At 39.5% G+C, this 25,265-nt stretch overlaps 1 protein-coding gene and 1 long non-coding RNA gene across 5 annotated transcripts in view; one reads left to right on the top strand and one right to left on the bottom strand.

The window, feature by feature from the left end:
• Positions 1 to 8,960, top strand: part of si:dkey-246g23.2 (solute carrier family 66 member 2) — a 67,566-nt gene extending 58,606 nt beyond the window's left edge. For all 4 annotated transcript variants that reach the window (XM_046036750.1, XM_046036749.1, XM_046036752.1 and 1 more), the window contains one exon: positions 8,698 to 8,960. In XM_046036750.1, coding sequence (XP_045892706.1) covers positions 8,698 to 8,763 — 66 coding nt within the window. In that variant the 3' untranslated portion in view covers positions 8,764 to 8,960. The remainder of the gene's footprint in view (positions 1 to 8,697) is intronic.
• Positions 8,961 to 14,416: 5,456 nt separating this feature from the next.
• On the bottom strand, positions 14,417 to 23,574 carry LOC123962022. The gene is made up of 5 exons (XR_006822831.1): positions 23,464 to 23,574; positions 22,307 to 22,457; positions 21,631 to 21,861; positions 18,998 to 19,147; positions 14,417 to 14,638 (listed from the first exon to the last, which is right to left on the bottom strand). It is a non-coding gene; the product is annotated as an uncharacterized LOC123962022 (long non-coding RNA).
• Positions 23,575 to 25,265: the final 1,691 nt, after the last annotated feature.

Genomic DNA, 25,265 nt, shown 5'->3' with positions numbered 1-25,265 from the left:
GTGTGTGTGTGTGTGTGTGTGTGTGTGTGTGTGTGTGTGAGGGACTGAGGTAGTCGGTCAGTCAATATCCTCAATCAATACCATAATAACTCCTTCTCCCTGTGGACGCTCAAAGCCTCATTCAGAAACAAGTTGACCTGTTTGTTCTGTTTTTCATCACCTGTCAACTGTCAACAAGTCCCACAATTAATGGTATCTCTGCCAGATGGAGCTACATGAGACTAACATGACAAACAGAGTCTGTAAATGTGGGAAATATGTGAGTGCGTGTGCGTGTGTGTGTGTGTGTGTGTGTGTGTGTTTCATGTTCATATATCCCAGGAACAACCCGTGGGGCTTGTGTCACTGTGGAGACAAAAATTGAGGTCCCCATTAGTAGAGACTGTTTTTGAGGGTTGACGTACAAGAGCGTAAATTTCATCTAACATGTTGGGAGGGACACTAAACGTAAAATTGAGAATTCTCAAGATTGTACTTGTATAGGATACGTGTACACAGAAGAAAGCCTTATTACTATTATTAGTGTAGCATGGAGACTGTGATGTTACCAAATTGCCATGACTTTTTGTACTTAATCTCTTTCTTTTTATTTGGCCAACAACACACAGCAAAGGTTGTTTAAATAAGACTTAGGTTCATAGGTTTACCATCTGTCATATTATCCTAATTATCTGGCATCTTCCACATAGTGCTTTAGATTTCCTCTGGGACAGAGGACATCTCTTACTTAGCTGTTCAACTGCAGCAAGCCAATTGATCTGCCACTTAACATCATACTGAGTAAAACCCAACACAACAGTAGTTCCACTATATTAGCCTAACATCAGTTCACACATAGGATTATCACTGTGTTAGTTGTAGTAAGAGATGCACCAATTGCATTTTTCCTGGCATTTTTCCTGGCTGATTCGAGTATAGAAAGGTCTGACCTGCTGATTCCGAATATTTCTTTCTAACAACTATAACTGACAGCATACACAAATATCTTTGTACCAGCATAAACGTTGGCTATCCGCACTGGGGTCCATTCAATTGTATGACCATAATGAAACATTGATTATTAGATAACATTCGTATTTTCACTGGAGGGAGCTGTTTTGTAGCTAAAAATAAAATCCAACTAAATTTTAAAATGTATTTTAATTGAAAATATTTGAAAGAATATATTACCCTATTTCTAGTATTTTATATCTGATCTCACCATTTTAATTCTACTTCTCCACCTTATTTTAGTGCTTACTTGCGAACTACAGTAATCTGCTCACCTAGCTTTTCACTCCAGAGACACAAGCACACACCTACACCTGTCTGTCTCTCTCTGCCTGTATCTGTCCACTCTGACTTTATTTGTCAGCAGTTTTATGAAAGACGTGTGTATATTTGTGCGTATTCCTTCCAGAGATGAACGACCTCAAACTTGTGTTTTGTCTCCATTCCACTGCACTGCTGTAGAGACTGCTTTTGTACAGATGACCCGCCCTCCTTAATTACATTGTTAATGACTCCTCTTCATTAATGATGTTTGCCGTCTCTTGAGCAAAGAAATTAGCCAAAGAGAATTTGTGAGGCTGAGGGAGGGCAAAGGAAGGGAGGGAAGGTTAGGCAGAGGAGGAGAGGGTAACAGAGAGAGACTGAAGAGGCTGAGAGGAGGATAAAGAATAAATGAAGGTTGGAGGGCTATTGAGAAGAACAATGGAGACAATGTTAAAAAATAAATCAACTAAAATGAGAGTATAAAGGTGCCTATATTTGTGGTAGAAAAATCATCTCCACTGAATTAAAAATCACCCCTAATATTTTTAGCTGCAACATTTCAAGCATCAGGTCTGGATATAGATTTTCTCTTTTTAGATGTCTCTTTTTCTGCCTCTTCTTCCTCCTCTTCACTATTATTCACTGAGCACATTTACACGCTAATCTACTTCTTCTTCTACTACTGAGAGTTACATGGTTATAAAGCACAAATTAACCACAAATGTGAAAATAATATTAATATAGATGGTATGCAACCCCCCCGCCCAGCTGGACTGAGCGGTAAAACATCCGTTAACCATGGCTGGAAACAGTGAAACGGAGTAAAACAAGCGACCATTGGCGGCAGTTGGACTCGACAGTGATCCTTACTGCTCACCAAATAATCAGTGGTCCAGCTCTTCCCCATTTTAGTGTGTTGTTTGTGTTTTCCCTGATTCAAGCTAACGCTGCCACTCAGTGACCGTAACTATCCTACCCGCATACCCTCTATAGGGTAGTTTCCATATCCGGACACCATACAAAATTTACTCATCTTCTTTTGCAAGATTTGTTTTCTTCAAAATATTAAATCAAACATCAACTGGCCAGTATCACAGTTGTTTCACAACTCTTTCAAGAAATCAAGTTGAACTAACAGGTTTTCACACCAAAACCACAAGTTCGATATCACGCAGAGGAAAAAATAACTTATTTCCAGTGAGGAAAGAGGCTGTGCTCTGCACCCATTTTTGACTAAAAGTTCAACTAAATTATGGGCGGGGGGGGGGGGGGGGGGGGGGGGTGTTCAAACCAGCTAGCTTACTTTGCTGTGAAATGCAACTGTATTATTTTACTTTGACTTTTTCCCTTTTATAGAGAAGAGCAAAGCAGAAGAGCAATAAAAGGAAATATGACAGTTGAGCGGGACAATGGGGGAAAAAAAGAAAGCTTTATAGTGAAAGGACAGGATGAGAAGAGAGATGAAACAAAAAATGTGAAGTTCAGCAAAGGATGCTCGCTGAGGGGGGAAAAAATTCAGTGGAACATAAAGCAAGGATTTCCCCTGAGGATTACTGGCAGCTTAGAGAGAAAGAAGTAAAAGCATGACGATTTTAAATTCTTTAGCGCACTTATTTTTGGAGCAGTTCAATCAAACCCCTGAGTGTTTATCCCAAGGGTTTAAATTGTTAGAGCAGCAGAACACATCAGTGAGACTTGGATGTGCTCTAAACAAGCGCTCTTTGGTCAGCATTTGGGAGAGGTGGAAATAGCCAGATTCTTACTAAAGCCAGAGGTGGTAAATTTGGAGGTGGGAGTGGAGTTTGACCTAAGAGGGAAGAAGCAGTGAGCTGTGTGTTGACTGAAGCAGATCAGCTCCGACTTGATGGCTTTTTGTTTTTTCATCTCGCATTTAGTGTAGACCAGTTCTAGCTTTGGATTGAAATAAATGAATTTAAACAAGAATACTTTTGTTGACCAAAGCGCTAGCCACAAGTGACAATTACATCTTAAGGGTAAAAAATAAAACTGTTTACAGCAGTACAAGTAGAGAAGAGTCGCAAAGAGAGTCAAAGTGACTCAGTTGTGTCTTTTATACAGCAATATAAATTTTCTTAACATTGGCTAACATAAGCTGCCATAAGCTACAGGTCATGCCCGACCAAGTAAGTTGTAGAGGCAAAATCTCTGAGTGCACTGATCAAGGTTGCATTTTCTTGCTCATGCTTTCATTTGTAAGAGGAATAATGGGTTATTTCTTCTGTCAAAAGTTGTTGCTGAAATCTGAATTCTCTCATTTTTCAAAAGCAGATTAAATCATTTTTTTGACATATTAGTGAAAACAGCATCTAAGCGTAAAGCTCCCCATGGCAACAGCTAAATGACTGACGTCTTACACTTACACACGCAGGCTGCCATATGATGAGGTAGAGCCATTTATTTGATAGATAGATAGGTATGATAATAGATAGATCATAGCAGAGGACGGATGAATGCCCAAGAAGTTCTGGCAATGACATGGGTGAGGGAGAATCAGATGGGGGAGCGATAACGGTGGGCAGGAGTGTGTGAGTCGCTTTCTGCATGTGTGAGGAAGAGAGAGCAGTCGGGTTCTTTATTCCCATTGCATAGGCTAACTAAAACTGAAATTTATTAACCTAAACTTTGTTTTTAACTTTTGTTACGGCTAGGCTAGTAGACACAAGTGTAGGACTTAGAAGGGCGAGGAGTTAGATAGAAGAGGAATATTTTTTGCAGGGATGAAGGGATTTGATATTGAGCCGGGGAAGATCGAGGCCGAGTGCAAGACTAGATGCGTGGAGAACCGGGTTGGTAGCTGCTGTGCAGAGCAGGGGGAAACCGTAGCTGAGAGTCCAGAGAGTAAGAGGCTGAGCGAGCAGGTCCGGTGCAGAATCCAGGAACAGGTCCAGAGAAAGACGGGATAAGCACTATTTCTGGTAGCATACAAAAATAAGTTATTATAATTACTTTGAACTTTGATTAATTTTAAAAGGTAAGCTTTTTGACTTTTTCAATCTGTAATGAAATAAAGCATATGTAAAATGAATACAGCGTGAGGTTTACTGCTGTGAGAAATCCCAAAATTGAAAATCGAATACCTACCCAACGAATGAATATTCGAATATTCGTTTATTGGGTCCAGGCCTAATCAATACAATTGTTTAATAAGTATAAACATGTGGAAAGCAATATTTTAATCGGCTCTGTCAAACAAAGCACGGCATGCTAGCTCTGCTAACAGCGAATTGTTATAAACAAGCTGAAACAAAAGCTGTCTGTATGTGGCCTGTTTAGCTTAGTTTGTCACATACCTTAAAATTTTTCTAGTCATTGTAAACTCAGCTGCTGGCTGAGACAAACCAGCAGAGGGAGGGGGAAGGACTGATACCGACTGATTTCTGAGTTCGATTATTCTTAATAAACTCATTATTTTGATGTCAAATATATAACTAGCTATAGCTAGCTATATATAACTTATTTTACTGACATTTTTGATTTGTTTGTAGTAAGATATTTATACTTACTATATTTATACTTTAAATAGTGACATTGCTGTTGTAAACATTACATTTTGTTGCAGTTCTGGAAACATTTAGTCATAATAAAATATTAAGTTCTAATCCTGGTCAGAATTTCTTCTCTTTTTTTATTAATTATTTAAAAAAAAGGCAATATAACGAATTTTGTTTTCCCATGATAACGGTATAATTTAAGTAAAATAAAATAAGACGTATGAGTTCCAAACCAGAAGCAAAACCAGCCGCATGGACATGAGGGCCATTGATCTTAGAAAAATGGAGAGAGGTCCTCAGGAATGTGTTTCAAGCAGGCAAACTGCTACCAGACATGTCTCCACACATCATGGGAATATCCGGCAAGATGCCGACAGCGGAAACAGCTGATCGTGATGTAAGTTACAAGTTCGCTACGCCTTATTCTGCAAAACTGTTTCCATCTCCCATTGAGCGCATTAACTGTTTTTCCACAAAGACAAAAACCATCTCAAGCGAACGTAAAAACATTTTTGCGAAATTAAAGTGTTTTTTTTTTTTTAATTGATACTTCAAAATGTGCATAAAAAACTTTGATGGAAACACAGCTACTGATGTGCTACTGTTCTTATGAAGAAACTGTTGCACATGCTCACAATAAAGCACGTGCTGGACTGTCTGCATCCCGGTGATTGGTCCACATTCATCAACCTGTACTTTTCATCATTCCCATGCAGAGGAACTCTCTGTGCTTCTCATTCAGGTTGAATCCATTAAACGTTGCACATTTCCTGATGGCTATTTCGGAACCTTTGAAATAGCCGTCAGGAAATGTGTGATTGGATTCCCTTGAATCTCTTCAGAACAATGTTGCTGAAGAGAATAATTTAAAAAAACACAGAAAAGAAGAAAAAAAAATTGTTCAGAGCAGCAGTCGAACACGCAATCCTTGAACTACAAGTCCTGTGCTGTACCAACTCAGCTAACCAGTCACACTGGAAATTTTTCTGAAATAACCTAAAAAAAAACACACCTGCCGATCTCGGTATTTGTTATCTCGAGATCACGAGAATGTATGGCCACTTAGGGCTTCCATAGTTAAGTGTCTATGTGTCAAACTATTTTTAGTGCCATCCACACAGACACTGGACAAATAAAATTACAAGTACTTTCTTTAGTCTTTTCTTCTTTCTCTCTGGTAATATACTGACATACCAAATAACTACTCAAGTAAAGAAAAAAAACCCCACCAAGGATATAAAAAGATTTTTTAGCAAAAATACATTTTAATTTTATTTTGACCATTTAACAGGTTCCCTTACAGTGATGATTGACCATTTTGCTACAGTTAATTTATGAATGCATCAGCTCGGATATGATTGACTATTAAAGCATCCGGATGTGAAGCTTGACGGTCCCATGTATTGTTGCAGAGTTTACCTTCAGTTATTCTGTAGCTCCTCCAGCACAGCCATGTTTACAGCCTGCATCAATCTCAGACTGGGATGTTAATCACATTTCAATACTACACACAGTGTCTAGATTTAGTACATCCCTTGATATGTTGAATAATAATGACCTCATTTCCATGCAAGGGAAAGACACTTTGCCACAAATGTTTCGGTACCTCGTCAGGGCCTGAAGGGAGCCCAGGGGAGAGTTAGGAGTTTGACATGACTTTGCAAGGAGAGATCAAGGATAGTATGGGACAACTGTCCCCATAGTCATTAGGCTGCCTCTACCCCCATATGCACTCATCATCCATATCTATCTCACAGAGGTCTCCTCCCCATTCACAGAGGTCCCTCTCTTTCTCTCTGGTGGGTTTGTTGTGTTAGCGCTGTCTCTCTTACCGCATGCTAGATAAATGCTGTCCTCTGCTGTCCGCTGCTCCGTCTCTCTCCTTTCCTTTCTCCCTCACCCGTATGACCCTTACAATATGTCTCATTGATGATTGATGGTCCAACCCCGTCTCCAGGCCCAGTGAACCCTAATAAATAGAATACTCATATTATGTTTATACCTATGGGACTTCAATGTCCAGAGAGCAAGAAGTATAAAGGAGGGAGTAGGTAGAGTAGGAGTGAGAGCAGAGACTGTGAAGGGTAAGAGTTAAAGAAATGCGACAGTTGAGATGGCAACAAAAAGTACAGAAGTGGGGAAAGGAGGAACAGCACAAGAGAGGAATGATAGCACAGAGGGAGAAAAGAATGAAGGATGAAGACAAGTTAGAAAGTGATGAGTGGAGGAGTATAAGAAGCTGTGATAGGAGAGGATCCTTTCTGTACTCTGTCTGATACTTTCTATGATGTTTCAGAAGACTCCTTCAGGGTACTGTGTTGGCATCAGGCCGCTGGCATGGTACATAACTAGTGTCTTCTTCATGGTCTTTCTTCTCAGCCTCTGTGTCTCTCAGACAGGCAGCCTTCTTCTGTCTTTCTCTTTCTTTCACTTTCTCTTGTTTGATGTGATCAATTGGTAGTTTACTTCACCCTGTGCACTGATCTTTTACTGTCTCCCTGCTGTTTCTTACACAGCAGCAACTAAACCAAGACCAAAACACTTGAATGCAAAAGGGATCAAAGGGAGCAACTACTTATTTTGGTTGATGTGCTGCTGTTATTTTGCTTTTACTGCACTTTTACTTTGGCTCATCACCAGAAAGATTGCTCTAAATTGTAAAAGAAAAAGTCCTGAATGGAATGGTTCGACAATTTGAGAAATATGCACATTAGCTCTTTGCAGAGAGTAGGATGCAGAGATTGATGCCACTCTCATTTCTGTACGATAAGTATGTAGCTGAAGGCTTCACAGATTAGCATAAAGACTGGAAACGGGGAAACAGCCAGCCTGGCTGTGTCAAAGGATGAGTTTGTGGACACCTCACCTGTCGCCTCTCTCTGCCCACGTCTTGCATTTGGCAACGGGGTTACCTGCAGGGGCTGACCTGTCTCTCTCCCTCTCTGTTTGTGTGCTGTCCTTAAGCTTTATTTCATCCTCCTCGTCATCATCTACCTGAATATAACCATCTGACCTGCTGAAAGTAGGCTATCTGAGTTATGAAATGATATTGTGCTTTTGACGGATGTGAAAAAATGCAGAGCATGAGCTGTCCACGTGAAATGGAGTATGTCTATAGACTGAAGTGCATGAAGATTTCTTTTACCTTTACAAGCATCAACAACGATTGTTTGCTTGTTAGAGTTCAGCTCTAGCTCAACCTGCCAATTTTCACAGTGGTGAGCGGGAGGTTGGCTGTTTGTCCGGGGAGAACTCGCTGGGAAAAATAACATTACCATTCACACTTCACTCTAAAAGGGGGGAAACTGCCGGTAGCCTAATTATGTGCGTGTATTTTACAAGACGAAGTGAGCATGCACGTTTGGGTTTATGTGCCATGCTATGCTTATACTTGTACTGTGCTTGTACTGCTTGTACTTCACACAACAAGCAGCTGTTAGCTAACATCACAGGTGTTCTGCTCTGTTTGAATATTTGTGTGACTGTCTGCTTTGCATAAGGCAGAAAATATATTAAAATGTTTAAATTGCACAGATAAATACATGCATACTGCATCTAAAGCGCAAACCAATTGGTCAACACCAATAAATAGTCAGCGCCATCAAGTGGAATAAACTAAATTAGCTGCCAGCTAGCTTTAACGCTACTTGAAAGAAAATTTAAAATAGTGGACAGCCAACCTATTTAAGTGCTCTATTTTCTGTATATTTTCCTGCATTATGTCTTATTTCTTTCATCTGCAGTGTTAAAATGACCATTATATATTTTATATATATATTTTTTGTACGACAGTAATTATTGAGCTTGAGATTTACTGATAGGCGAATTTAGTTTCCACTGTCTTAATACTAAGCGTGTTTCTTCAAGAGAAAACTCTATTCTCTCTGTCCTCACACCTTCACTGTGTCTCTCTGTGTCTCCATTGCTCCAGTGTGAAGATGGTGCTGCTGTGGATGGCTGGCGACGTCTTCAAGACAACCTACTTTGTGATGAATGAAAGCCCGACTCAGTTCTGGGTTTGCGGTTCAGCCCAGATCCTAATCGACGTGGCCATCCTGCTGCAGGTCGTTTTCTACAGCCAAGACACACGGGCCAAGCTAGGTTGAACATGGCTGTTGCTTTGGGCAACATAAAAACCAGGGCTTGTGTGTAAATTTCAGCGAGGCTTTTTAATAAAATGAGCTACAAAGTTGATTATAAGGATAGTTATTATCGGAGACATGTAGCACCATCAAGATAGATCTTTTGGGTCTGTTTTTAGTGTTCAGCCTTGATTCAAAGTATTCTGTCATATGTGTATGTATCATGAAGATCCAAACTATTTACCTTCAAGTGCAATTAAGCAAACATTTTTTTTGGTGCATTTTTAGCATTTTATACTATTTATTTGTTGTCTGTTGAACATTACTTGTATCCTGAAGTGTAGTGGACATGGAAACTGTAAGAGGGAAACATTACTCACATTGGCAGCACACTAACAGCAGATCTGTGCTGCTGTAATGACAGCTGTAACAACCAGTAGCCCTGCAATGGAATCTACTGCCTGACTGATGAGTCTCCCACTTCACACTCCACACCTCACTGGACCTGTTTTCATACAGTGTGTGTGTGTGTGTGTGTGTGTGTGTGTGTGTGTGTGTGTGTGTGTGCGTGTGTGTGTGTGTGTGGCATGCTGGCTTGCTGGTGTGTCTTTACAGCTGAAATTGATTTTTGCCGTTGGCATCCAGTGCCAAGCCAAGGCCACAGAATGTACAAGTAATAGTGACTACATAGGACATCAATCTGTGTGTTATGACTCGTGCTCTTTTGCTTTGTGGTTTTAATTGACAAGCAATCCAGGCCTTCCACAAAAGAAACGAAAAACAACGTAACAATAGGGCCACGCTGCAATGCTTTGCACTGTACACGTCAGACTTCGGGTCAAAATATGTAACGTAATGTAACAGTATTACTGAATATTTGCGGCATTGTCAATCAAACATGTCATCGTCCCAATACTTGTTTTTAGTATCCCATCATTTGCTGCAATGTCTTTTTGTTCTTTCAAGTTTCGCTATTGCTTAAAGATTAATCATTTCATTGAAAAATTGTATTGTCATTATAAGGCATTATAAGGTCAAAGGAGAATCTAACAAAATTGTTAAAGGAGAGGCACTCCCTTCTGTTCTTGTATATTGTGAATCAATTTGCGTCATCTCTTTGTGTACATATCAAAACAACACCTACTCACAGGGAATGTTGGAATATCTTGAGATGATGTGTTTGATGGATGTATCTCACTGTGCCACATCATGTATGAGTCTTTGCATCCAGAAACGCTTTTCTGCTGATGCTGTAATTCATGTCATATATTTTGGGGATTGGTCAAAATTATATTTATAGAAGTCTCCCCGGTTGCTGATACTGCAAGCTGGCGGCTTTGTTGTTCTGTGACCTCCCACTGTGCAATTCACTCCATGTGGATATACATGCATTCTTCAATGCTAGTTATCTCATATTTCATCTTTTGGCCAGATTGTAAGCTGTATGTGTCTTATCTCCTGCACCCTGAATACCCCAGTTGTATTGCAATTGCTTTATTTCTTATTACCAGATGTATATCTTTATATTATCTCCCTCAGTAGAGACTCAGAACGGCAACCTCATTGGACGTAGTTTAATATTGGGGCTCCCTGTAGCCTTTTCTTCTCAAGGGCAGTAGGACAGATTACTGCCTGGTTGTGATAATCGCTCAGCCAAGTTATATTACAATAAACGTACGTGTTGCCTTAATACTACAGCACTAATAAGAATTATGTGGTTTGTCATTTCTGAGGAGGGAGAGGGTTGGACTGTTACTTCTACTAGATGCGATATATATTTCATGTGTATTATGAAACAAGTTATTAATTATCAGTTATGGCAAAACAAAAATTGTGTGAATTTTAGTTACTGTTGTAATGTTCGCTGATGTTTCTTCAGGTAATGTATTCACAGGATCTTTGAAACCAAAGGTGCAACCCAAAGTAAGTGTTGCCTTTAATTATTTTATAGTGTACCATAACAGACTTCTCATATCATGTAACACTATGAGGGTTACCACAGGATATAAAGGTATATGGACATGTCGAAAATGAATCATGTTATTTTCTCAAATATAAACTATTTATATTTCAGCATGTGGTCTTGTGTGGTTACTGTTACATGGAGCATGTTAAGAAGAAAAAAGTTTGAAAAAAATCTGATTTGATCTGAGCCCAGCAGGCTGCTACTGGCTGGATTTAGACAGGATTTCTATCCAAAATCAATCATATAAGGGTAAAAAAAAACATGATTTTTTTTTTACCCTTAAAAAAAAGCGGGGGGGGGGCTCTTTTGTCCTGGGAAAACCTTGAATTCCTCTATTTGAAAGGATTGAGAGTGTGTACCTGTGCACCAAATAAATCATGAAAAAAGATTGAGGCTGAGCCGGACTGTGCCTGCTGCTGGACACACAAGAGGGAAATTGATGAGTGGGGGTTAATTAAGATATGTATTGCTTCAAGGATTTATCCCCTCTGGCTAATGCATCATCACACACAGATGCATACACCAAGACGGCTGACAGTCAGTGCAGAGAAGCACTGCTGTATAGATAGTAAAATATTAACATGGATACAGTAGATAATGGGAGGCTCTCTATGGTTTATGGATGAGTTGGACAAGGGCAAACTGTGTTGTCCATCCATTAATAATAATACATTGCCTACAACACAGACCGGAGCCTCTGTGTACTTGTACCTGGATCAGAGCGTCTGCCTGATTGTATTCCCTCTAATGTTCAGCCAACAAAGACACATGTCTGTGAAACATTCAAGGTATTTCATAGTAGATCTTCGTCATAATGGACCCCGTCTGGCCTGCCATCTGTGTCTCCCTGTCCTTTTGTCTACCCATCCATCAGCTGACCATCTGACAAGACTGTCTATACAGTGGCTTGTTTTAATGATTTATGAGGTGGGCTAAAATAGTCCACCTGTACTTCACGTCTGTGATGTGCTGCACTGCCCTGTCCCGCACAATTTATTAATGACAGTGTGTCGTCATGCTGGGAAAGAGAGTAATGTGCACTTTTCATCCCCACTGAGTTTTCTAAACTTCAGTTCATAAGCAAATCAATTTTAACCAGTCTTTACTACAAAGAGAAATCCCTTTTACTGCCTTATGTTCGATAACGATCAGTTCTGGAATATTTATTTTGAAAAATGCTAGGAAAAACATCTAAAATGCTTTTATTCTCAGAAATGTAGATTTGAGGAACTTTTTCAGCCCAGAGTGGCAGTCTGCAAACCTCTTGCTACTGCTTGTAAAGCTTTAATGCTATGAGCGCATGGCAACTGAGATGAGCATGTTAACATTTCGATCAACTCAAAAATTAAAGGGACACAGTTTAGTGGTATGTTAGTGACTAAATCAAACTCAAACTGTGAAAGGCATAGCATAATGTAAAAATATGTTTGTGGCTATTACTTTTATTTTATTAGATTTTAAGATCTGCAATGGACTGGCAACCTGTCCAGGGTATACCCCGGTTTTCGCCAATGTCAGCTGGGATTGGCTCCAGCCCCCCGCGACCCTGTACACAGGATAAGCGGTTGACGATGGATGGATGGATGGATTGAAGATTTTAAGATTTTGAATGCAGGACTTTTTACTTATAACATTTTTTTTTTCATTGCGGTATTGCTTTTACTTAAGTAAACGATCCGATACCTCTTTCAACATTGTTGTTCAGTAAATCGCAGCTAAATTGTTTGATAAAACAATGTTGATCATAGCACTTGTTTATGACTTACTTCCAAGAACAATTCATGCCGTAGTTGTGTGGCCTTGTTTACTATAATCAACAGCACCCGGGTGTGTATATTTTGAAATAAATGTAAATCAATTCAACTTAGATGGACTTCATCCATCTCTTACTCATGTTTCCACAAATAGCTTTAGTTCTTGGGAACCTTTTGTTTTGCCAGCACTTCAGTTATCACTCCACATATAGCCATCCATATTTTTGGGAATGCAGGCCCCGTAGCAGGCAGATGGTCTTATATTAGTGGGCCCAGGTAAGCTTCAGAACCAGTCTAAAAGCACTTCAGCTGGAGAACGGAAGAAAATTGATCTCTTGTCTTGTCATCAGAACTAATAAAAACATTTTATTGCTCATTTCTAGTCGGAGCTGCTTCTGAAAGTGACCTTTGATCCCCCCCCACAAGAGAAGAGGCTATGATGACAGAAGGCAGGACAAACAGAGGAAAAAATATCTTGGTATTTTGGGAATTTGACAACCAGATGGTCTTCCAATCCAGTGTTGTTCCTTCTCCATGCAGGCACGGAAAGCAGGAGAGGAGAGAGGGAGACTTAATGTGAAAAACAAGCTACAGAACTATGCAGTTTATATTATTACAGTCAGTGCCAGCAGTAGAGAGTGGATGCAAGGGTTAACAGTGAAATCACTAGACAAAAGAACTGAATATGAGGCACCTAAGGGAAAGACAGAATGTAACTGTATACTTTTGGGAAATGTAGTGTAGCCAGATGGTCCTAGCTAGTCCAGGACAGCCAGCCCCCCGACCCCCCAGGCATGTAATGACAGGCCGGGCACAGAAGGACAGGATCAAACTCTCAAAATGGATGTTGCATGTCAAACAGAGAATTTTTGAAGGGAGGAAGAGAAGAAGACAACATAGAGAGTGGGACAAAGTCTGAAGAATACTCCAGTGTCATTAAAAATTCCAGTGTTTGAGAATTTAGGGGCATAAAAGCATGTTTTCAATTTAACAACAATGTACTTTGAAAAGTCTTCGTTGCTTTTATTGTATTTGGTTCCTGCACCAATATAAGAATATCTAATTTGAAGCCTTCACTTCAGATTTTAAAAGCATGTCTAATAAGAAATGTGAAGTCACATCACATTACTTTATATGACAGTCGTGCAGCTTCTCGGTGTAGAGTGTACTTTGTGCATTTATTATGTATAGGGACTGTATAGGGAACAGAGAACAGATTTCTTGCTACAGTACATGGAACAAGGGGAATAGCTGTTGCAGATAATCCATCAAAGAGAGAATTATTATGACACCTCTGCAGAATAATCCTGCCTCCTATGTATCTTGTACTTTTTCTTTGTTTTTAGCTAAAAAAACATCAATGAATTTGTTCATCAGCAGAAAATTTATGAACAAGTTTGAAAATCAATTAATCAAGTAACTATTTTAGCAAAGAAATACCAAAAATTCCAGCTTAGTTTTGTATCCAAAAGTGTATATTTCCCGGTTATCTTAGTCTTCTATGAATGAGATATCTTTGGGTTTTGTACTTCTTGGGAAATGTGGATGTTTCTGATGACGTTTTTCACCATTTTTCTGACATTTCATGGTAAAATCAATGAATGATAAATGAGTGAATAAAGAAATGAATTAGCAGATTTATCAATAATGAAAATAATTGTTAGTTGCAGCCTTTTTCACCAGCTACTGCTTATACTAGTCGTATCTGTCAGTGAGATTGCCATAAGCAAAAAGCAAATTTAAAAAAGCTATACAGTCTTTAGTACCAAGCAAGCAGCCACTTGTAATTTACATCAATCAATTTACACAAAAAAACAGGGCACTTTTCATTTAGGTATTTATTTTCCTCTTTCAGCAAAGCTCAGTGACTGTGGAAGGGGGAAACAAGGCCTGAAGCAGGCAGATGGTATAGAGGCTCAGTGCAGTTTCAAGCCGCACAAAGAGGAGGGAATGACCCAGCAGGATGGAGATCAAACCCGCTCTGATGGATGGTCTCATCTGGCCTGCGACTGCAACCCGGGAGTCCAGACCACAACAGAGATCAGAGCAGAGCATCACAGGTCACACATCCTACCACAGGCAAAATGTAAAGACACGCATTACAGCTGAGACAATCTGTAAATGAATCTATATGCAGTGAACTCTGCATGGGTTATTCTACAGAAGGGATTCTGCTGCAGTAGGTTTTGCAGGAAAGGGTCTGTTTGAGGCTCCTGCAGCCACTATAACTGTATAGATAGGAATATGTTTCTAAGGCCCCATCCACACTACTCCGTTTTTGTTTAAAAATGGAGTTTGGAAACGAATACAATCTCTGTCCCCACCAGTGTTTTAGCTACGTTTCAGAGTTGATGTCTGTCTACATTAAAACAACTGAAAACGCTCGTCGAATGGCCGTTCACATACGCTGGGCATGCGCGTGCCGGTATAAGCATAAAGCAGATGGTCTCGCTCTTCCGTATTTACAGAAGATTTGGCGAATGTATAAAGTACTATAGACGAAGAGCTGCACAAGATATTTTTTTTTGCATGGATCAGTAACGAGCTGGGTCTGTTACTGAATGTAATACAGGAGGCAGAAAAAACTGACTGAGAGTTGTCGCAAAGTAAATACAGTGACATACACAGTGGTGCTATAGCCTAAGTTTTATTTGCACAGTACAAAATATTTTTATAAAAATACCAAATCAAAAACTCTGTCAGTAGCATTGTGTTTGTGCTTTTCATGACTTATAAGAACCATTCAGAGAGCCAAACGTGAGCGTCTGCATCATCGTACGCTCTCCGGAGTTTCAAAACGATAAACAGGGTCGGCAGCGTTTTCAAACTTCTCCATTTTAGGTCTTTGTTTTAGCCGTTTTTTTGTCTGGAGAGGAGGTGCAAACGTAGCAAAAGGTCTCCGTTTTAAAACAAAAACTCAGTGTGGATGGGGCCTCAGTCTCTCCTTGAGGATGCCCTTAACTTACACCAACTGCTCCCCTGTGGAGCGCATGTTTTCCTTTGCTTCCAGTGACATTTCTCCATCTGAAGTCCACAGATGGCCAAATGGCTCTTTTTTACATCATCTTGTTCTCACTCAAGATTATTTTGGAATCATTAGTTCTGTGAAGGGTTCATCTCTCTGTGAGGTTTTGCCAGCTTGTCCGTGTGAGTGTGTGCGCTCGTATTGACTGCTGCGTGCCTGCGTGTGGGTGTGTTTACATGAAGTCTATCACGACGAAGAATGCAGCACAGCAAGTGTCATGTTACATAGAACAACGACATCAGTTACTATTGTTACAGTGGAGCCAGAAAAACATACCAGCCGGCCAGTAAACAGATAAGCAACGACAAAGGCTCCTGGAAACTCCTGGAAAGGGAAGATGACAGAAGAAGTGTATACCAGTGAGTGCTGTGGAAAGAATTCCGCTGGCACAGAATATCAGCTCAGTGGGGTTTACTGCAGAAGGAACAATGCAGATAACAATGTCTTTCACAGAAAAAGTGAGCGACAATATACTTCTATATTCTTTCTTCTGCGTATCGTTTAATTTTACTGTTTAATTGGAAATTTCACACATCCCACAAAACAGTGATTCAGACACATAAATAGAACAACAACTCACAACAACATTAAAAACACTAACATTAAACTCAGGGAGTCAAATAAAGGCAAAGGACTAAATGTTCTGGAGAGTGATGCTGAATAAGTGGGAGTGAATGGTTGGGAAAGGGCAAAAGTTCAGTGTTAGAGTTAGGATGGGCTAAGATATTTACTGAAGCTAATTTATTTCTCATGTAACTTATTTAAACCCTTGTTGAGGATGAGTGCTATTGTGTATGGTAGAATGTTTATTTGGCATTACCGCAATCTTTACTGTATGCTATTGGAAAAAGCAAGAGTTTTTCTTTTGAATTGGATGTAAAAAATGTTATCATTAAACATAATCAGTGGGGATGTTCTTCTCTGGTGACTGGGTTACATAGACAGATGTGTTTTGAATAGTGGTGAAACAATCAGTCGGTTGAGTCTGAAGCAAGCGGGGAACCTCCGGGTCTGAAAAGTGAAGCCACACGGACGTAACTTAAACCTGCATTCTATCAAACGGCCAGCAGGGTGGCGACTCCTGTGGTTGCAAGAAGAATTAAAAATAATTATAAAATGACCCTTCTTCTCAGCTTATTAGTAAACACTTAGTAAACACTTTCCTAATGAGTTTATGATCCCAATGATTAGATTCAAGTCTTCTTCAACACCGCATGATTCATTTAGTAAATGATGGTCCCATTTAGGGGAAAATAGATGATAAAGCAGTTAATGCTTTAGGGCGGGACTACCTTGTGATTGACAAATTGCTACCATGGCAACCTGTCAATCAGGCTAAAGGCGAATCGTTTCAAATGCACTGTGTAAAGTTAACCAGTGACGTTGAAAAACCTTATTAGAAGTCAGCTGTTAATTTTTCCAGTAAGTACGTTTTGTTTTAAGCCTGTTTTTCACTGGCAAAGTTAAAGGGAATTACAGATGCACCCAGCTAACCAAGCTAGCTAGCTCCACCGTCTTGTCCAAATGTCCCATTCCTGGTTGCAAAAAATCGACATGGTGGCGGCCAAAAAGCCAAACTTGAGCAATCTGCAATCCAACAGGTGACATCACGGTGACTACGCCAACTTCTTTTATACGGTCTATGGTCTGAAGACTACAAGTGTGAAAGTGAAAAAAATCTGACAGAGCTAGAATAAAGTGAGCTTAGCAGATGTCCATAGCATGTTCCTCATCTCTGCTTAAGGCTAAACACTTGAGGCTATATTAGCCACTACTAGCTTAACACACCTGAAACTATGACCAAACTGTTGATGGTCAAGCTTTGAGGATAACATAGCTGCCAGGTTTTGCCAAGGAAGAAGAATGCATGAAATAAAAATAATGATATCTCTGGTTCTGCTGCATTAATTTTGATATATTTTGTCCACCTTTTGTAACCAATGTTACATTATGCAATGTTAAATTGATGAGGTGCAATTTTTTTAGCCATTGTTTATTTACCATAACCAAAAGTAGTTAACCACATGGTAGTTGCCATGCACAGATATTGTAGAAAGTGTAACTTTAAACAGAAAAACTTAAATTGAATGTAATTAGGGCTTTGCAGAATCGTCCAATATCAACGTTCTTGTCTTGTGACAGAGTTGGATAGATTGCTGTGTGGTATGAATAATAAAACGATAAGTCGATTAAACGATTAATCGATTAGTTGAGTTACAGAAAAAAATTAATATAATTAATTAAATAATTTCTGTTTTGCATCATTGTGAAGTAAATATTTTGGGGTTTTGGACTGTTGGTTGGACAAAACAAGCAACATGAAAAGGTCATACACTCTAAACACTCATTATGACGGCATCTTGTTTTCTTTTTCAAAACTAAACTATAAATGATTCCATAAGTTAGTTTTATAGAGAGAAGTGCAGTCCGAGAGTGAAATATCCACCTTGTCACTGTGCCACAGCTGGCCCCCAATTTGAAACAGAATAGCCAGCATTTTGTGTTGTTTGCCCATATGTTCTCTGGCTCAGAGAGGTGTGTGTGAGTATGCGCAGTCCACGCCCCCTTTTTCCCAATGTTTGCCTCAGCAGAACTCTACTGCTTTCTCTCCTCTGTTCACTAGTTTGCATGTAAGGTCACGTAACACACACACACACCAGCTGTTTTCTCCACACTAAGACAAACTGCTGCAGCAAAAGCAGCCAACAGGAAAGCCTCACTAAAAACCTCAGTGGCATATTTAACTATAAATTCCTCTGCCCTTGCCATTCTCTGGTTAGGGTTAGATGAAGACTGCCAAAAGCCTTTTTCACAATCTTTTCCACACTCTCAATCCCTCCATTCCCTCAGCAATTAGCTCAGGATTAGATTGAGGTCATTACCCTCAACTCCAGTGCGTTCCCATTTTGTATAACATTTTAATCAATTCCAATTCTTTTCCCATCGAAACCAGTTTCTTTGTCACCTTCCTCCATCTTTTTATACTCTTCAGTTTAGATTCAAATTAAACCACCTCTAATCTGGCAGCTAAACTGGGACTCTATTGTAGCTTCTTGGACTACTAATCTTCCGGTGGAAGCTATTTTCTGCTCTTAGGTGAGGTAATTATAATGTATTTTTATATGGAAAGAAGTTTATGACACAAAGGGGCTGCACATGCCACTGAACACCAGCCTCCAGACTATCTATTGGACAGGTGATGTAAGCAAGAGGGGTTAATAATGCTGATGATGCAGACAATGATAAACTTGGCCATGATGAAGATGATGATATGGGCCATTACCCTCAGTGGCACCAGTGATGAACCAATTTCCTCCCACAGTTACTTGAGGGGTAGAAGGCAGAGCCTCTATCCTCAATATTTCTCAGTCCAAAGGATTTACGCACCATTACTGACTACCTACCTATTAGCTTGATGATCTCAGGCTTTACAGCACATCTCAGAGCATTTGGATGATGGGGATTTAACCAAAGGTCATCTGTGTGATCTGACTGCCAAGACAACGTCAACTTCTACAGAGCTTCTTGTGATTAAGTCTCTAGTTAGTTACAAGCTGGAAAAGAAAATAGATACATAATCTCATTAAACTCATTTGGAATTCTAAGGTTCTCTCTGGATAATGATGAGAGATGCTGAATATCAGCTAAAAGATTTTACAGCAAAGTGCTGAATGCAAAATATCTATCTATATACAGTATATAATAAGTGTTAGTCACAAAGTCTTTAATCCTATAGGGTGGTTTGGCTCTGACAACTGCTGCTGACAACCACAGACTTCCATTTGAAAGGCTAACTAAATTAACACATATAGTGTAAGCTGCACATGTAGTTTAAACCCGTCATTGGTGCTATTCACTGTTTTGGTGGAATATTTATTTGGCATCTAATGAACTAATTCAATGTTTCACGGCAGTGTTGGTGAATAAACTAACCACCTTAAAGGTCCAGTGTGTAATATTTCTGAGGATCTATCGATAGAGATGCGATATAAGATCCATACCTATGTTTTCAGTGGTGTATAAAGACCTTACATAATGTTTTTATTACCTTAGAATGAGCCATTTATATCTACATAACTGCGGGTCCCCCAATCCATGGACGTCTAAAGTAGCTGCAAACGGACAAACATCGCTACAGAGCGCATTTCGTAACTGCATGCTTCTTGTTCTACTTCTGGTAGAATTCAGCCAGTGTAGACACTCATCACTATGTTTAATACAAACGTTCAAAGAAGAAGAAGTACTAATATTATAAGCTTTGCATCGGAGCAATATGTTCAACCAGTAGATGGTGGATGAGACTATAAGACATAATAATGACTTGATGTTGTTCAGTTAGCTAAGTTGGTAAAGTGCAGGACTTACAACTCAAGGGTTTAGTGTTTGATCCCATCTTGGAACAACTTTTTTTTTCTCTCTTCAACAAATGGATTCTGCAGCGAATGTTTCTCAGATCAAGGCATGTGCTGCACTGTTTGTGTTTCGGTGTCAGTATTTCCAGGTAGAAGACAATTACAGGAATGTAGTTTTCTGCCGGCTCTTTCAGAGGTTTGTCAAGCAGGCTACAGACTCTTTTAATGTCGTTCAGAATTTTTCATAGTAAATGCTCAGTTCAACTCCAAATACTGCATTACAGTAAACAAGCTTCTCTCGCTTTTATTTTGTAGGCAAAACCACTGAAGAGGAAGTGATTATGTGAGTAACTGTTGCTGCCATGACTGAGATCTATTTCAGCAAAGCTATCAAAGTATTTATTTATTTATATTTTTTGCACTGTCAAAGCACCATAATCTGGCAGCGGGCCAGATATTATTGATGGTGGGCAGTTTTGGTGAGGATACATAATCACAGAGAGAATTAATGTGTTTCATTTAGCAATGTTTGTATAAACTTTATCTAATGTGTGATTTATAATGGACTGTGGTGTAGAAACAGTGACAACTTTACACACACTTGGCTTACATTTTCCATGTTATCTGTCAATGGCCAAATCGCAGTAACATATGGTTTTACTGAATAATTAAGTAAATATAACTTCTTAAAAAATATACCTAAAGAAGAACCTCATTTCTTGACTGGCTACTCTCTGCTGTCTCAGAAGAGACACCAGCTTTGGCAATGTTGTTGTTTCACATTCATGCCAATAAAGCTGAATTGAATTGAATTGAATTGAGAGACACTAACTCAATAGCTGCATATTGATTAGAAATATATTGTGTATAATGGCTAAATGAAAAATCTAAACTGTATCTTATATGTTGCTACACAAAAATCAGACAATCTTGCCAATAGACATAACTACAGTAAGATTAAACTATCACTAAGGTAATGCAGTTAGGTAACTAATGTTATTAGTCCATTTTGTCTCTAAGTCCCTATCAATTTTGTATTTCTATCACTTACCTAGACCTTACCTTTGATCTCTGGAACACCTAAACAGAAATGTACCTAAATTAAGCCCTTAATTTAAGACAACACTAGCACTAGAGGTAAATTCAGTTGTAAAAGTTGCTAAATGTACAAAGTACAAAGAGAAAACATACCAATCCTTTCTCATGTCAACCTATTTTTCAAATACAAACCCCTCACATTTTAATATTAAAATGTCAGAATAAACCAAACAACATGCAGAATCCATAACTTAACCTATTACTGGAAAAGTAAAGCACCACTGTGGTTACAGCAACAATCACAGTGACAGCGACAGCTAATGTGTCACCCCGTGGCTGTAATCATGAGCCCGGCTGCAGCCTGTCTTATTCAGGCTCAGCAGCAGTTGTGAGAGAGCTATAGGTTAACTAGCTGCTAGTTATCTATCTAGCTGCAAAGATACAGACTTGCATCTGAGCCAGCCACAGCTGAGGGTGTGCCCGCTCCTACATAATACTATATATTCTGTTTATACAGTGAAGTCTTTCTCTATGGAATGCAAAACATATTGTGAGGGAATCCAAAACTTCATACTTTAACTTAACCTTTCAGGGGCTCTGTAAATTTGTAATGTTACGCAATGCAGTTAGTTTGCTGTGTGTGTCACCTTCCTCTGTAAGAAAGTAATTATCCAGGCACAGATGTTAGCAATGCTCTTGAGATCCAAGGCAGCGGTGTCCTCCCCTCCCTCACCCTGAGGGAGGCACTTGATGGCTAGTGGGTGAGAGGACAGAGAATGGAGGAGGTGGCGGGAAGAGGAGGAAGATGAGTCAAGTGGAGGAGAGGCGAGGTGAAGACGGGTGAGTCTGACTGTGAAGAAAAAGACTAGAAGAAAAGGCTATGTGACAGAGATGGGAGGACATATAAGAAGGAAAAGATGATTAAAAGAAAGGGAGTTAAAAGGCTATGAACAGGAACACGTACATTTCTGTCTCCTCATTAGAGTGTGCTGGGATGTTAAAAAAAAAGGTGATGGAAGTCTGTTGAGAAAAACGGCCTCTCCATCACAGTAAATGTTTATACTAGCAATATGACGATAGCATAACAAATGCCTTGTATGGCAGCTGTGCAGTCCATGAAGCCTTTAATTTTACAATTTCATGCCTAATCACACCTTTCTTCCAATCAGCTTACATGAAAGTATGTGTGGCTGTCACAGATTATGTTTACAGTTTTCTTCTGTCAGGAAGTCCCTTTTACTCTGTATGTATCACAGTGTGTAATGATTATGTGTAATGTACATGCAATGTATGTGTAAATTATTTCACATTAGTGCAACTCACTTTCTATATTCATGCTGCTGACTTATGAATGATTGCTGCATTATTTCTGAGCAGCTGAACTCAGTCCACCAGTGCTTTGTGTCCACAGCACACCATGGAAGTAGCTTGCTGAAAGGTGTTTCCAAGTGCTCCCTGATTGACCTTGACTCTGCTGTAGAGATGTTAAAAGGGTGAAAGAGGGAAGGGAAGTGGGAAGGATTTTCTAAGCCTTGAAAAGCTCTTTTGTTGAGCAATGTAGTGCTACATGAACATTTTCACATGTTTACTATAATAGAGAAATACTTAAAGCTGCTCGAATAAGTATTTTTACATCAGCAATGGATCAAATGTAAAAGGTTTTTGTTCGTAGCGCCCAACCCACCAAGAATTATCACCCAACTTTTCAGTTCCCCTTAGCTCTACAAAGCATTTTAGCCTTTTTTCAGCTCATTGTTTTGTTTTTATGTCCCGCAATATTAAAGTTTTGGTTCCACCTCATAGCTCTCATGAGTCTCGTTTTATGCTGCAGCAGGCAGTTTATTTCGGCACTAAAGCTCTTAAAGATCCACTATACAATACCCGCCCATCACCAAATGGCAGACAAATTTAGCGACTAGCTAAGTCATGGAGCATTTAGCAGCTAAAGAGCCACATATGTCACTCAAAAGTTGATGGAGCCCAAAACAGAGGTAAAATTACAGTTAAAATTGGACTCCATATTTAGGCTGATGTTGTTCCTGTCTGCTGAATGTGTAAATAAGCAACTGTTTGCTATCAAAAACAATAAAACCTCATTAATATCGATGTAAGATTTGAAACCAAGCTTTTTCAACTAGGACAACCTCATGAGCAAGTAATAAACAAAAACAGACGTTTTTCTTTTAAATCACTGTTAGTGGGCCATATGTAAAAATGAAAACAGAATCAAGTAAATAAACAATGCAGTTACATTAGGAGTCTGTATTACAATGGATAAAATCTATGCAAAACACACATGCATTCTGCAACTTTGAGAGACCAGGGTTATTTGAGTGGGGCTGTCTAAATGAATCTCATCTTCACAAAATCTAATCGTGTTTTTCCACCCCAGTAAATTCCTTCTCTCAGACATGACAATGGATGGGAAGGTAAACTGAGAATGTAACAGCAACATGATAGCTGGAATGGAGACAACAAACCTGAAGGAGAAGCATGCGAGAAAGAAGTAGAGAGGATGACGTGGATGAAAGCGAGACACGGATGGAGAGAAAGATTAATTCTTGCTTTTCGAGTCCATTGTTTGTTGGATCTAGATGTGATAAAAGAAGGACAAGGAAGAGAAAACATGAAAGGCAGTCAGATAAACACTGAGGGAAAATGGTAATAGGAGATCTAACAAGCATTTCACTCAGTATGCTTTGCTTCTGTAGCAGTTTTGGTGTACAGACAACATTAGTGGTGCAAAAAAGTCAAATGTTTTCGGGGTAGCTTTTGGGCCTAAAACATATGCCCTGCTGTTAATCATTTGACTTATGAATACACTGTGCATGCTGTTTAGAAAACCAAACTGCATGAGGCAATGCTGGGGAACTCAAATTGTGGAATAGCAAGAGTGTAGCATTTCTGCCATAAGTATTTTAAAGAGGCAAAATGTTTAATAAAGAGGTAAAACCAAACCAAAATGGAAGGCTAAGGGATGTAAAATAGGACATTAATGGATGATTTATAACATATTACAAATTACAATATAATGCATTACAACAGTGAATTTCACATTTTACGATATACAGTCTTGTATTGAGCAGCTCCGGCAGCAGGAAGCTAAACTATGACTAAATTGCTAAAAGCTATCAGCAGGGCCTTGTTCTCCATTGACTACCATTACTTTGATTGACGTGATGAGAACAGGCAAAAGTGGCCTTCTGTTTTTGCTAACCAGGATGCTCTCAATGAGTTAAAACAGTAGGGGGAAAAAAGGAGAGCCTTATCGAGGAAAGAGGATGTCGTCATCATCAGTGGCTTTGCGGGGGAAACGAAGTCATTTTTTATACATATATATGAATCATGCATGGATTATCATCATAAACACAGGTGTCGGGCATGTGCATGTTTGTCCACTGTAAGGCTTTTCACTGAAAAATACCCAATTTTTTTTAACAAGACTCAGTTTAAATCAGCCCAGTATACCTACAAATTACATCCATATTGGACAAAAATATCCACGTCACAATTTAACACCAAAACAAAAGGACAATGCCCCTGCAGGAAGCAGTGTGGCTTATTTGTAGCAGGGCAGAAAGCAAGGGTGGTGAATGGGTGTCAAGCTTGTCTGCCTTTTATGCAGCATTTTTGTTTCAGCGGTTTGCTGGGAGAATTTTGAAAAGGTTGGCATTGGCCATTAAATAAAAGCAAACAAACGCCCAGCACCCACCCAAAATTAGTAGTTTTCTGCACTGGCCAGCGTAGGTTCCAGTAAATGGGCTGATAGAAATTGAAGAGAGAGAAAATGCAAATGAGTTGCTGATCATGCACAATATTCTAAAAATAGACGAACTTATCAAAGCTCACACTGGGGTAATGGACTCAGAAGGCACGACTCAAGGTGGTTTACAAAAGAAAAAGACTCAAAAAACTTGCAGGCAGTAGTACAAAATCATAGGGCAGAAATCATAGTCAAAAAACAGATGCTGAGGTCAAAACACACTAAGGCATACACAGGAAAATTGCTGGAACACTGACACAAGGGATCAAGACAAACTTGCACAGGCACAAAGGGAACAAGGGTTTATATACATTGGGCAGGGGAGACAATGAGACACAGGTGGAGCACATTAGGGCGGGGACTGGTAATCACACAGGAGGGAAGGCAGATGAAGACCTGGAACGAGACACAAGATGAGTCACTGAAGCACAACAGGAAGTAGTAACAGACAAAAACTGAACACATAACCTAACTGCAGGTAATGGGCATGACAGAACTACATTTTTGAAGGTCACCATG

This window comes from Micropterus dolomieu, linkage group LG22 (genome assembly GCF_021292245.1).
Source record: "Micropterus dolomieu isolate WLL.071019.BEF.003 ecotype Adirondacks linkage group LG22, ASM2129224v1, whole genome shotgun sequence".
NCBI classification, from domain to species: Eukaryota; Metazoa; Chordata; class Actinopteri; order Centrarchiformes; family Centrarchidae; genus Micropterus; species Micropterus dolomieu.
The sequence above is the reverse complement of the archived record's forward strand: the minus strand, read 5'-3'. Positions and strand labels throughout refer to the sequence as shown.